This window comes from Macaca fascicularis, chromosome 11, assembly GCF_037993035.2.
Source record: "Macaca fascicularis isolate 582-1 chromosome 11, T2T-MFA8v1.1".
Lineage (NCBI taxonomy): Eukaryota > Metazoa > Chordata > Mammalia > Primates > Cercopithecidae > Macaca > Macaca fascicularis.
In genome coordinates this window covers 62051244-62063667 of record NC_088385.1, presented here as the reverse complement: position 1 = coordinate 62063667, position 12424 = coordinate 62051244, and the positions used below count along the sequence as shown (strand labels likewise).

General features: G+C 33.8%; 1 protein-coding gene across 1 annotated transcript; it reads right to left on the bottom strand.

Moving 5' to 3' along the window:
- Positions 1 to 10863: 10863 nt before the first annotated feature.
- LOC102123903 (olfactory receptor 6C74) lies at positions 10864 to 11802 on the bottom strand. The gene has a single exon (XM_005571109.4). The coding sequence runs from the start codon at positions 11800 to 11802 to the stop codon at positions 10864 to 10866; it is 939 nt and encodes a 312-aa protein (XP_005571166.3).
- Between the last annotated feature and the right edge of the window lie 622 nt (positions 11803 to 12424).

Sequence of the window (12424 nt, the reverse complement as noted above, 5' to 3'; positions counted from 1 at the left end):
TCTCCAGAGAAATCAGTGTAGATTGACCCAATATGTGTTTGTCCTCCCATCTCTATGGGAGAAATCCTATATATATAAATCCCAGATATATAAATGAGGATTTGGAAGCATTATATAGTATCATATAATGTTTTAACATTCAATATTCATCAAAGTGTATTTTTAAATATGACAGTCTTTCTCAAGGGAAGTGGGGATATTTTGTGCATTAACCACAAAGAATAAAAAATGTACTGTGCCTTGCTTTTCTTGTTTAAAAGGTTGAAGCTTGAAGCTAAGTATACTTAGTGCTTATAAACATTCTTTTTTTTTTTTTAATTTATTTATTATTATTATACTTTAAGTTGTAGGGTACATGTGCATAACGTGCAGGTTTGTTACATATGTATACTTGTGCCATGTTGGTGTGCTGCACCCATCAACTCGTCATTTACATCAGGTATAACTCCCAATGCAATCCCTCCCCCCTGCCCCCTCCCCATGATAGGCCCCGGTGTGAGATGTTCCCCTTCCTGAGTCCGAGTGATCTCATTGTTCAGTTCCCACCTATGAGTGAGAACATGCGGTGTTTGGTTTTCTGTTCTTGTGATAGTTTGCTAAGAATGATGGATTCCAGCTGCATCCAAGTCCATACAAAGGACTCAAACTCCTCAAGGATCTAGAACTAGATGTACCATATGACCCAGCCATCCCATTACTGGGTATATACCCAAAGGATTATAAATTATGCTGCTCTAAAGACACATGCACACGTATGTTTATTGCAGCACTATTCACAATAGCAAAGACTTGGAATCAACCCAAATGTCCATCAGTGACAGATTGGATTAAGAAAATGTGGCACATATACACCATGGAATATTATAAACATTCTTTACCTTAATTGAAATATTACATTAAACTTTGACAGACGTAAAAAAGAAAACTATTATTTTATGTGAGACTAAAATGTGGGAATATAAAATGGAGAACGTAGCCTGTCATAGACAAAATTCTACCTCAAGCTAAATGCACATCATTAATTCATCAGGTACAACTGAACATTTTATGTCCTGTATAAACTTGACCTTCTTTTCTGCAAGTTATATTTTCTGCAGTCTTTGGGATATTGTCTAGTGGTCTGAAACATATTCCTTAATAGATAACCATTTTTCACTTCTTCCATATTAATAGAAGTTTCCATGTCCTTGCCTTTGGTACAATTTATGGTGACCTTGTGGCTAAATTCTGGCCAAAGGATGAAAATCTAGATAGTTTGTGCAATTTCCTGGAATCATTCTTCATGTTCTTGTCAGCATCTCTTTTCCCCTAAAGGTGGAGGACAATGTGGAGGAGGCCCTAATGTGCACACAATGCACCCAATTCACAAATGGGGGACCCCATGTATAGTAAATTCCCAGTCTTTTTAAAGATCACTTGTAAACCTGCTTAACTTTTCCCCACTAGAAGACATTAATACTCTGGTCAGTAAAAAAGAAAGACATCACTCAAAGGTGGGCACAACAGTGTAGAAAACCAATTAGGAAAGCGTAAGTTTATGTAAAATAGGTGAAGGGTGAGCATCAGTCAGAGAAAAGTACACCAAGTGGGAAGACAGGTTCTCAATTCAGTTCAAGGATTAAACTTGCAGCTTGGTTTTCAGGCATTAAACTGTCTTCAGTTTGGAGGTGAGGTTTCACTGGGGACATGCCCTTATCTGCCTAGGCATTTGACTGACTCCTGTCACTATCAAGCGACATGCGGGTGGTGTAATAGTACCTTATTGTCTCTGTTATCCTGACAGGGCCATCTCTGTCTGGTAAAGGATGGAAGATGCAGCAGTCAATCAAAATCAAAGCTCTTGCGGCACTTGGGGAGACATAGAGTGGAAGTTTTCTTCTGGAGGAAAGGGCCCGGGATACTTCTTAAAGGCAAAGATTACTAATACCTCTCTCCATGGCCCCTGAGTATACAAGGTGTTTTCTCCTCAGATGCCAGCTTTTTCTCTACCTATACTTCCTTCAAATCTGGGTTCTCCATTCCTGTAGCTATTGCTTCACCTTTCTTTTTTCTCCCAGTCATACCCGACTCATATTCAGATCTTTCATCTAGAAGAGTCAGATAAATGAAGAAAAAGGAAATTGTTTTAGATTTCAACAAGTATCAAACCCTCATTTCTTAGGCCCCCTTGTGTCCAAATTACCACCTGGAAGGTATGGCACCAGGCTTATCTAGATTTGGTCTTAGGGAAAAGAAAGGTACATCATTCTTTGAATGACCGAAATGGAATTTTGAATTTTCAGAGTAAGTCTATATAATTCCCAACCACTTTTATCTTGATCATTACCCTGAAAGAAGATGAGTAGTCCAGTCTGGGAACAGCTGTATTCAATGACCATACTGCTTTACCTAGGTGCACGGATCAGGAAGAGATAAGGAGGAGGAGACTATTAGTCCTTTGCTGAATAGTTTGGACAATAAAAGTTGTCAAACTGTAGATGTTCTGAGAATCTAAAGACATGACACAGACAATGTCAAAGATCACAGTTGTGTGCCATAGTCAACTTATCAGTAACCTAAAACAGCATGTACCTGGTGAGGCACCACCAATAGACCCAAGGTAGTCAAGTTGCCAAAAGCAGGAGGAGGCAACATTCCTTGCAATATGCCCTACCCCAGCATGAGAAAAGCAAGTCAGCTTTTGATAGGAGCTGCAAATATGCCATACAAAGATAGCATCTGCATTAGAAACATAGAGCCAAACTCAATCAGCAGCCTGATTCTAGTTATTTTTCTTATGAGAGAATGGTGTTAAAAACCAAGATCTGGGCACTGGGTGTGCTTATTCCTACTGGACTGTTTTTGCTTCTAGACCCTCTCAGGTGACAGACTAAGGAAATATAGGTGTTTACACTAACCCATGTCTAGACACACAATGATAAATATTTTATAGTATCAGTCTGTATGTATATTGAATTAAACTTTAGTTTATACTGTCACCATGTTTAAAATGCCATCACATGAGTCATTCCTTATCTGTAATCTCCCAATGCAACAGTGAGATACTGGCTTCCATCATCTGCCATCCACTTGCTCAATCATTCAGTTCCAGTATATATGCGTATTGGGAGAAAACTTTATTAACTTGACTATATTGGTTATGTATACTTCCTTTCGACTTTAGTCTTACTGACTCCACTCATTTCTCTCAGGGCAGCAACTTTTTACACTATGCCCTTCAGTGAGGTGTGTCACACATTTGTAATATAGTTAAATTCTTCCACATTGTATTGTGATATCCCAGACTTTTTTTTTAATTTTCACACATTAGAAGCATTCTTTGTATTGTAAAGTTCTACTGGTTTTGACAACTGCACAGTGTTATATATTCATCTTTACATTATTATATAGAATAGTTCTACCCTAACCAAAGATTCCCTATGCTTCCTCATTTAACCCTTACTCCAACAAAGTCCTGGCAGCCACTGATATGTTACTTTCTTTATAAATTTACTTCTACCAGAATATTATATAAATGAAATTAAATAATTTATACCCTTTTAAGTCTGCCTATTTTCACTGAGAAATATGCATTTAAAATTCTTCTTTGTCATTGTTCAACTCCCACTTATGAGTGAGAACATGCAGTGTTTAGTTTTCTGTTCTTGTATTAGTTTGAGAGAATGATAGTTTTCAGCATCATCCATGTCCCTGCAAAGGACATGAACTCATCCTTTTTTGTGGATTTATTTTTTATAGTATTCCATGGTGTATATGTGCCACATTTTCTTTATCCAGTCTATCATTGATGGGCATTTGGGTTGGTTCCAAGTCTTTGCTATTGTGAATAGTGCCACAATAAACATACGTATGCATGTGTCTCTATAGTAGAATGATTTATAACCCTTTGGGTATATACCCAGTAATGGGATGGCTGGGGCAAATGGTATTTCTAGTTCTAGATCCTTGAGGAATCACCACACTGTCTTCCACCATGGCTGAACTAATTTACACTCCCACCAACAGTGTAAGAGTGTTCCTATTTCTCTACATCCTCTCCAGCATCTGTTGTTTTCCTGTTACCTTTGCCTCCCAGTCCCCAGGGGGATGCAATACAGAGGGGGCTCCATGGGTACAGCAGACACAATCAGTCTGTAACACAGCTGTGAAGTCCTGAACTTAGGGAACCCCCACTATTTTAAAGAGATAGCTAGAAAACCTGCCCAAACTGACCACCCTGGGAGACATCTATTTTATAATCCTAGTTAGGAAACAAATCTCCCTTCTGCCCTGGAGGGAGGTATTATTTCGATCTTTCAAAGCTGAATGATATAAAAACATATTTGTAAAAAAAAAAATCCAGACCAAGTATAATATTAAATGTGTAGAAATGCCATGGAGAATTGCAACCTAACAGTGATTACTGATATATTTGGTACTACAAGTGGTTGCATGAAATAGATCCTTAAGGAGGGGAATTTAGAATTAGTTAATATCATCTTGAAGGGTCTGAGGAGAGTGCTGCGACCAAAAGAAAATGGAATATTACAAGTCTATGGCATCAAATATTATCACTTGGAAAGAAGCTTATACTTAAGGCTGAGCTTTCTCAAAGTAGATGTATAGGATAGAGAGCACTGTGATAAGCATGTGAAATACAAGTACTGCACATGCTATATCATGGGAAGGCTATTTCTATCCCTACTGAAGATCTTAAAGAAAGAAAATTACAAGGTTGTAGCTTTAAATTATTATCTTGAATTATATAATAATCAGCAAACCATAAAGTTCCCATGACTGTCCTAAATAAATTTATTTTCTCTTAAATCCTCATGTCACTTGGTGCTGAAAACAAAGGTAGGCTCTGATCTCACAGTTTATTATACAGCAACATCAGTTAAATGTACATCCTTCCCAGGTATCTTTTGTGAAAGTTAATTGATTGGAAATCTGAAAGGATACCAATTGGAAATTACCTATATCTGTGCATGTGTATGTGTATTCCATATATGTAAATATAAATCTAAAACTTAGAGCAATTGTAATGTGGAACAGCTTTATTGTATGCAATTTACTTACATATCTCTCAGCTGTGTAACTGGAGAATACCCAGAGGAAAATCTTTTGGCAAGATATGAAAATATTCACAAGAGTAATTGCCAGCAGCCCTAAAAAGTATTGTAACCACTGGTTTGAAAGGAAGATGGAAGATGCTTTTGTTAAAATTAACTCCCTGATTTCAGTGTACATAATGGATCAGGGGAAGTCAGAGGCTATGTAATAGCACTTAACTGATATGAATATATTCAGTGTGGTTACTTATTGGTCAGTATGGCCAAAGTAGGTATCAAAATTGCATGATATACTTTAGTAGTGAACAACAGATCATGGAATTCCCAGGACTAAAATAAATAGGCAGCCCATTACGTTTCTAACTGGTCCATATAATTGAAAGAACTCTAGGATAAGTGAAAGGAAGAATGAATTAGCCATCATAATGGAGTTAAAGCTCCTTATTCAATTACAGACTTCAATCATTTCATAGAACCAGAACCCATGAAGGAAGCTGTCTTTGCAAAACTGTCATGCATATTAATATCTAAATCTTCCACTAGTGTCCTTCAAAAGATATGTGGTCCTTTCCCAAAAAAAACTGTACGGTGAAATCAATGAAACATGGATTTTTCAGAGGTTATTCGACCTCATTTCTGAGCTAATCTTAATTACAATGACTATAGAATGCCAGTGTGTTTACTTATAAGAGTGAAAGATATTGGAGTCAGAAGACATTTTCCTGATAAGTTGTGGTTATGTGCCAGTCTGTTTTACAGTGATCCTAGTGCATGTGCAAAATTGTCCTGTGCATATAGTTAAAACACATATATTCAGGGCAAGTGGAAAACCATAAGTTCTCCCTCACTAACAGATAATAAACAGACGGTATCACCATATCCTTGGAAACACTTCACAGCTAGTGCCACCATCAAAGACTTAAAAAAGAAAGATGCAGGAGTGGTGACTTAATCCACATAAAGAACATAGTAATCTTAACTGTCTGCCTCTCCTAACACAGATAAATTTTAGCAGATGACAATGAACCCAAAAACTGAATTAGATAGTAAATTCAATTGCAACTGTCTTTTCAGTTATGGCCCATTTATTGGAATAAATCAAAATAATTCTGGCACTAAATATCCAGTTATTGATTTTGAGAATGAACGTTTACAGATTAATAGATAATACCATAATTTATTTGCACAACTTGCAAATAAAATGGTATACCTTTGTACTCTAGCCCTTTGCCATCATTTATTCTACAGGCCAGCAAACCAGAGCCCGCAGGCCAAGGACTGTTTTGATACAGACTTCCACCTGAGATGTATTTTACATTTTTAAAGGGTTGTAGGAAGAGAAAGGAGAAGGAAGGGGAGGTGGAGAAGAAAAAAAGGAAGAGAAGCAAATAAGAAATGTATGATGATATGCTAAGTAATAATTTAAAAACTTGTATCAGATACAAGATCAGAATTTTTTATGTAAAGTATTTTAAAAGACACACTGAAGAGAATTATGGAATTTTATTTTATAAGTAGACATAGCCTAGTTTTCCCTTCCCTATGACAACAGGTCTCCATCAATAATATGTTTTCTTGAAGATATTACCCACTTTGTTCCAAAACAGATGGTGTTTTAAAAATATGTGAAAAAGTAACCCATTATCAAAAGAAAGTTAAATTAAAAGAGAAATTTGGAAATTGACTGTTTGAAATTCTTTCCATGATTTTTGTTACTGGAAATTATTTAAGCTCATTAAATATAAAAATACTCATCTAACTCGTTAGAAAACTTGAAAACATAATCATTTTAATCTTTTTAAGCATTTTCTTAATAAAACATTTGTGTGTTTTTAAAAAATTACATAGAAATGCAAAATCAAGACAGCTGATTAACATTAGAAAAAACAGAAATGTAGTCACTCAATTTCAAAAAAAATATTTGAATGGGATTGAAGAATAATTATTGTGATTTCCACTTCATTTAAAATGGATCCACATTATTGTGAAGCATTAACTTTGCACTATGACAACCCACTTAACCAAGTACTAGGTAAAATAAACTTGTAATAAGACTTGCAGATCATTTCACACAATAATTACATAAGTATTTGCAAGTATAACAAAGTATATTTAATTAAAATGAAACTAATATTTACACCATTAGTAAAATTAAAAGTTATACTGTAAAGTTATATTATTAAAATATATTGATCATTTTGTATAATTTCATTTATTAATTCCTATTTTTCTATTAAAATTTCAAAATATTTTATACTGTTGTTTATATATAAATTATAAACTGATAAATGTGCATGTACCATGAAAAATATATATATATTTACTAATTGAATGTTTGATAAACACCAGTTGCACACCTATACTTATAAAAAGAAAAGCAAGTCCATAATTTTGGAGAACATAGTAAACTTAATATTTGAAGGGAGGGTTTATTTTTCTTATAAGCGATTTTTTTCTCAAGCTCCATATCATTAGTACCGTAAATATTTTCTCATATGACATAATTTCTAAATTTATGATAATATTGATTATTCTTTTACTTCAATAGATTTTTAAAAGGATAAAACTAAACAGAATTTTTGAGATATGTATGATACAAAGGGACTTTATTGCATGATACAATTGAATTATCTCTTCAATGCTCATAAAAACTCCACATTTATAGTAAACGTGTAGTTTTCTAACACCTAGATATTTTTTTTCATATTGCCTGTCATCAAGTCCAATCCATTAATTATTCTATAATAGACATCCTTAATCTAGGCTTACATTTTTATATTAAGCCCCATCAAATGCCACATTTTAATCTTATTTTACAGGTGAACGTATTAACTTCATTCATCTCCTGTCATTTGCTGCCTTATTTATTTTATTTATTCCTTAGTAGGCACTGGGTTGGATGAAGAGAATGTAGAAAACTATGAGATCTAGAGTTCATTGCAAGAAACAAATATAGTTAATTACATGTGCTATGATAAGCACCATCTAGAGTTGACTACAAACACTACAAAATTCAAGTATGAAGTGACTAACATATACTTGTCGACCAGCCTTCCACAGAAGTCTCCATGTTAATTAGCTTTAACTAATTGAAGTTTTGCAAGCTAGCAGAGATTTGGGCAATGGGCAGGCATTCGATATATGTGACAGCACACAAGTTTTGCAATATACTTAGTTGTTTAGTGTGGTTACATCATAGAAGTACTAGCTGGAAGAGATAAGAAACAAAACTGGACAGGCCAGGTTATGCAAATATTTGGGGAATTTTGTCATTATTTTGCAGGCAACAGAAAACTATCAGTAATTTGTTAGCAGAGTGGTGGCACGATTGATTTGTATTTTAGAAAGTATCCTACCAGCAATGTGGAGGATGAGTTAGAGATCAAAGGCAGGAAGGCTATGTATTAGACAATTGACATACCTTGAGTCTAACTTGTCTTAATACTTATTCAGTATATATTAGGTTGGTGCAAAAGAAATTGTGATTTCACCATTACTTTTAGTGGTGAAATTAAATTTTAATGGTGAAATTTCAATTACTTTTAATGGTGAAACCTCAATTCCTTTTGCACTAACCTAATACTGGTGAAAAACAGTTGATTATTTTTTTTCCTTTTCAGTTCCAGAAAAATGAATATTAGAAATGAGTTAAACAAGTGAATAAATGATATTTTAATAATTTTTAAAAATCCTAGCACAATTTAAAAATTTTAAGCTCCTATAATGGACCCTGATCTCTGGTATTTACAAAATAAATCAGATTACTAGTGATTTATTTCAAATTAAGTAAAAAATGACCTTCACTAATCTTTTCCCATCATAACTTAGGCCTAGGGTTTCTTTCCTTTTGCATTTTCCGTTATCTACTTACAAACAGCCTAGAAATAGAAAAAAATCCATCTATTCTAAGTAGGTAAGTCTACTAAGTATATTTCTGAATTTCACAAAGTTGTCAATAATTCATTTTTGGATAAAGAAAAAGGGGAGAAGTTACAGTTTTTAATATACATTAAATGATTTATGATTTACCTATATATTAGACTTTAAAAAGAGCTGAACTTAGAGTTCATGTATAAAGAATAAATTTTAAAACTAAGCAATGTAATACTTAGAAATATAAAATAAATACGCTACATATTTGCATTTGGCAACAACTTAAATTGTGGAGAAGTGTGTTCAGAAGAAAATCTGAGATATTCCAGATCAGACTTTTTTCAGATTCCAAACATTTTGAGTCAACTTTTCCTGAGTATAGTTAATACCTATAAAGTATAATTATTTATGTGTATAAACTTAAATTCCTGATGCAAAGAAAGCCAAATAGTGAAAGTTAAAGAATACTCCCCAGATATTTTATTTTCTATTTTCAAATAAAATGTGCTTAAAGTATTGTATTATAAAAACCATTTACACGTACATGGTTTATACACTATTTAAAATGTCTATTTGAATCTTTTCAACTTCTCAATGCCCCGTTAATATTTATTTAGATATATATATTTAAAGCTTCTCACTAATGCTTGTAAAATTCATATAAAATTTCTTGCTAGCCTGGGGATATGACAAAGTTATATATACTTGGAAATACATTAAGATAAAATGTATATAATAATTTTATAAGTCAAAAAAATAAATCCTGTCAGAATTATTCATAAGGTCATCAGTTACCTTATGTGGAAACTAAGTCATAGACAAATATTTATTGAGGAAACTGACATTAGTCTTTCAGAAAAAGTTTTTTTGTTTTATAACACTGAGATATGATACTTTTCAAAGGAAAAGTTTTTAAATAGTCTGCACATGATCAGTCATTATATCTAATTTTATGTTCAAATCACTAATTTGAAAAATAAGGTACTCTGTGGAGCTGTAAGATCTTAATTTTATCTATGACATCCATAAATCTATAGAATGTTCTACAAAGATCTTACTGTTCTTTTGCATTCTGAGTGACTTAAGAGCAGAGAGAGATTTTCACTCCGTTTTGCTAAAAATGTGTAAGCGATGAATGGACATGAAAGCATCATTTTTGTCATTTTGGGTTTTTGTTCTTGTTGTCATCAACAAATTATTTAAACCTTATGACTTATACTTTTTAATCCATAAATGAAGCATATAAATACCTGTCTTACAGAGTTTTGAAGATGGAACTAATAAATTTAATAAAATTTGGCACACTGTAAACAATAAATGCCAGCTATAATTTCTATATGATAGTTGCAATAACAGTAATGCTTTAACCTCTCTGAAGTTCCTTTCATTTATTTCTGAAAATACACTATATCTCTAAGCCTCGTTAAAAAAACTGAAGCTATTAAACTGTGTAATTAAAGAAATGCCATCACATTGATCTGCTTCGAGATTCTACTAAACACTAAGTAATAAATCAGATTTCATTTTTGTATCCACCAATAATGCACTCGGTAAGTGATCAAACCTAGGTAGTCTACTGAACTCTATGTAGAATATGTGACAAATTGGGTCCCTGAATTCCAGAAGAGTGGAAAAGAGCGTGGAAAAACTGAAGTCTCACTTTGTCTTCTTCTGAGAGAATTTTGAGAGGAAATCAAAGAGGCACTAAATAACAGGCAAATGATTTTTACCAAAACCAGGAAATATCTTTTCTACACGCTCTCAGCATGAGGGAGAAATGGGAGTCAAGATTAGGCTTTGGAGATTAGGAAGACCATAATGAAAATTATAAGTCAAAAAAGAGGTAATATTACTGAATACAAGCATTGAAAAACTTTGTACATACTCCACTCTGCTTCTTTTATTTTACTAATAACCTTAATAATATCATTGAAGTGATTCATTTCATTGAGAAAAGTTCAATCTTTTTGACTATGTGCTTAAAAACATATTTTACTTGTTTGTTTCTCAGTGTATAAATAAAGGGATTCAACATGGGGGCAACAGAAGTGCTGAGCAGAGCTATCCCTTTATTTAATGACACTCTTTCTTTTGCTGAGGGTTTCACATACATGAAGATACAGCTGCCATAAGAAATGGACACGACCACCATGTGAGAAGAACATGTAGAAAATGCTTTTTTTCTCTGTTGAGAAGAAGGTATTTTCAGAACAGTCCTGAAAATATTTGTGTAGGAGAGAATCACTAATACCAGTGTAACCAGGAGCGTCAAAATGGCTGAGAGAAGCATCATTAATTCTATTACGTTGGTGTCTGTGCAAGAGAGCTGCAGTACAGGAGAAACATCACAGAAGAAATGATCTACAGTGTTGGCTGCGCAGAAATCAAGCTGGAGACCCATCAGGAGCGGTGGAAAAATTATTAGGAAGCCAGCCATCCATGAAGCAAAGACTAGCAAGTTGCAAACTCTGCTGCTCATGATGGTGGTGTAATGCAGGGGTTTGCAGATGGCCACATAGCGGTCAAAGGACATGGCAGCCAGAAGAAAAAATTCAGTTGCCCCCAAGAGAATAGTGAAAAACAGTTGTGCTGCACAATCGTTGTAAGAAATGGTCTTATCACCTGTTGCCATACTAACAAGAAATTTGGGAATACAGACAGTTGTGAATGAGACTTCTAAAAATGAGAAATTTCGAAGGAAGAAATACATGGGTGTCTTGAGATGCAAATCCAGTAGAGTGAGGGCGATGATGGTTAGATTCCCAGTGACGCTCAACATATAGGTGAAAAAAAGGAGAAGAAAAATAATCACCTGTAATTGTGGATCATCTGTCAGTCCAAGAAGAATAAAGTTTGCTACTGTTGTATGGTTTCTCATAGTGGATTTCTATTTTAAAAAATAAGAAGAAAAATTAGAACAGAAGAGGAAAGATCTGCATAAGATACCCATTTTTCTTGAAATCCACAATAAATACATTGCTACACACACCCAACCTCCTTTAACAGCAGCCTATAAAAATTAGCTTATGTGATTTTTACTCAAAATGTTGCTAAATACATGGAACTTTTTGAGTTTGTTCTGTTTTCTCAATGGACATAAATTTAAGCATTTCAATGGGATAATATGTTGCATCAATAAAGTCATGTCAATGTAAAAACAAACACAAGAACTATCATAATACTTCAACTTTTATATTCTGTATTTGAATTTTTTCTCAAGTATTTAAATTATTTTATACCATCTAGTTATTCATTCTTTGCTCAACGACATTTTTTTCTGTGTTTTTTTGTCTTTTTACTAGACTTCACGATTCATTAATTCAGATTTCAGCTGAGAACTCCGTCTTTTAAAATCAAAGTAAATTTAAACATCTCTTGGCTTCCACAGTGGGAATTCAATACCCTCACCAAACTTCTAAAAACTCTCCAAGATCTATATCCTCATAACCATTTTTAGCTCTGCTTTCCCAATTTTCCTGAAAACTTGAATTTACATTTAT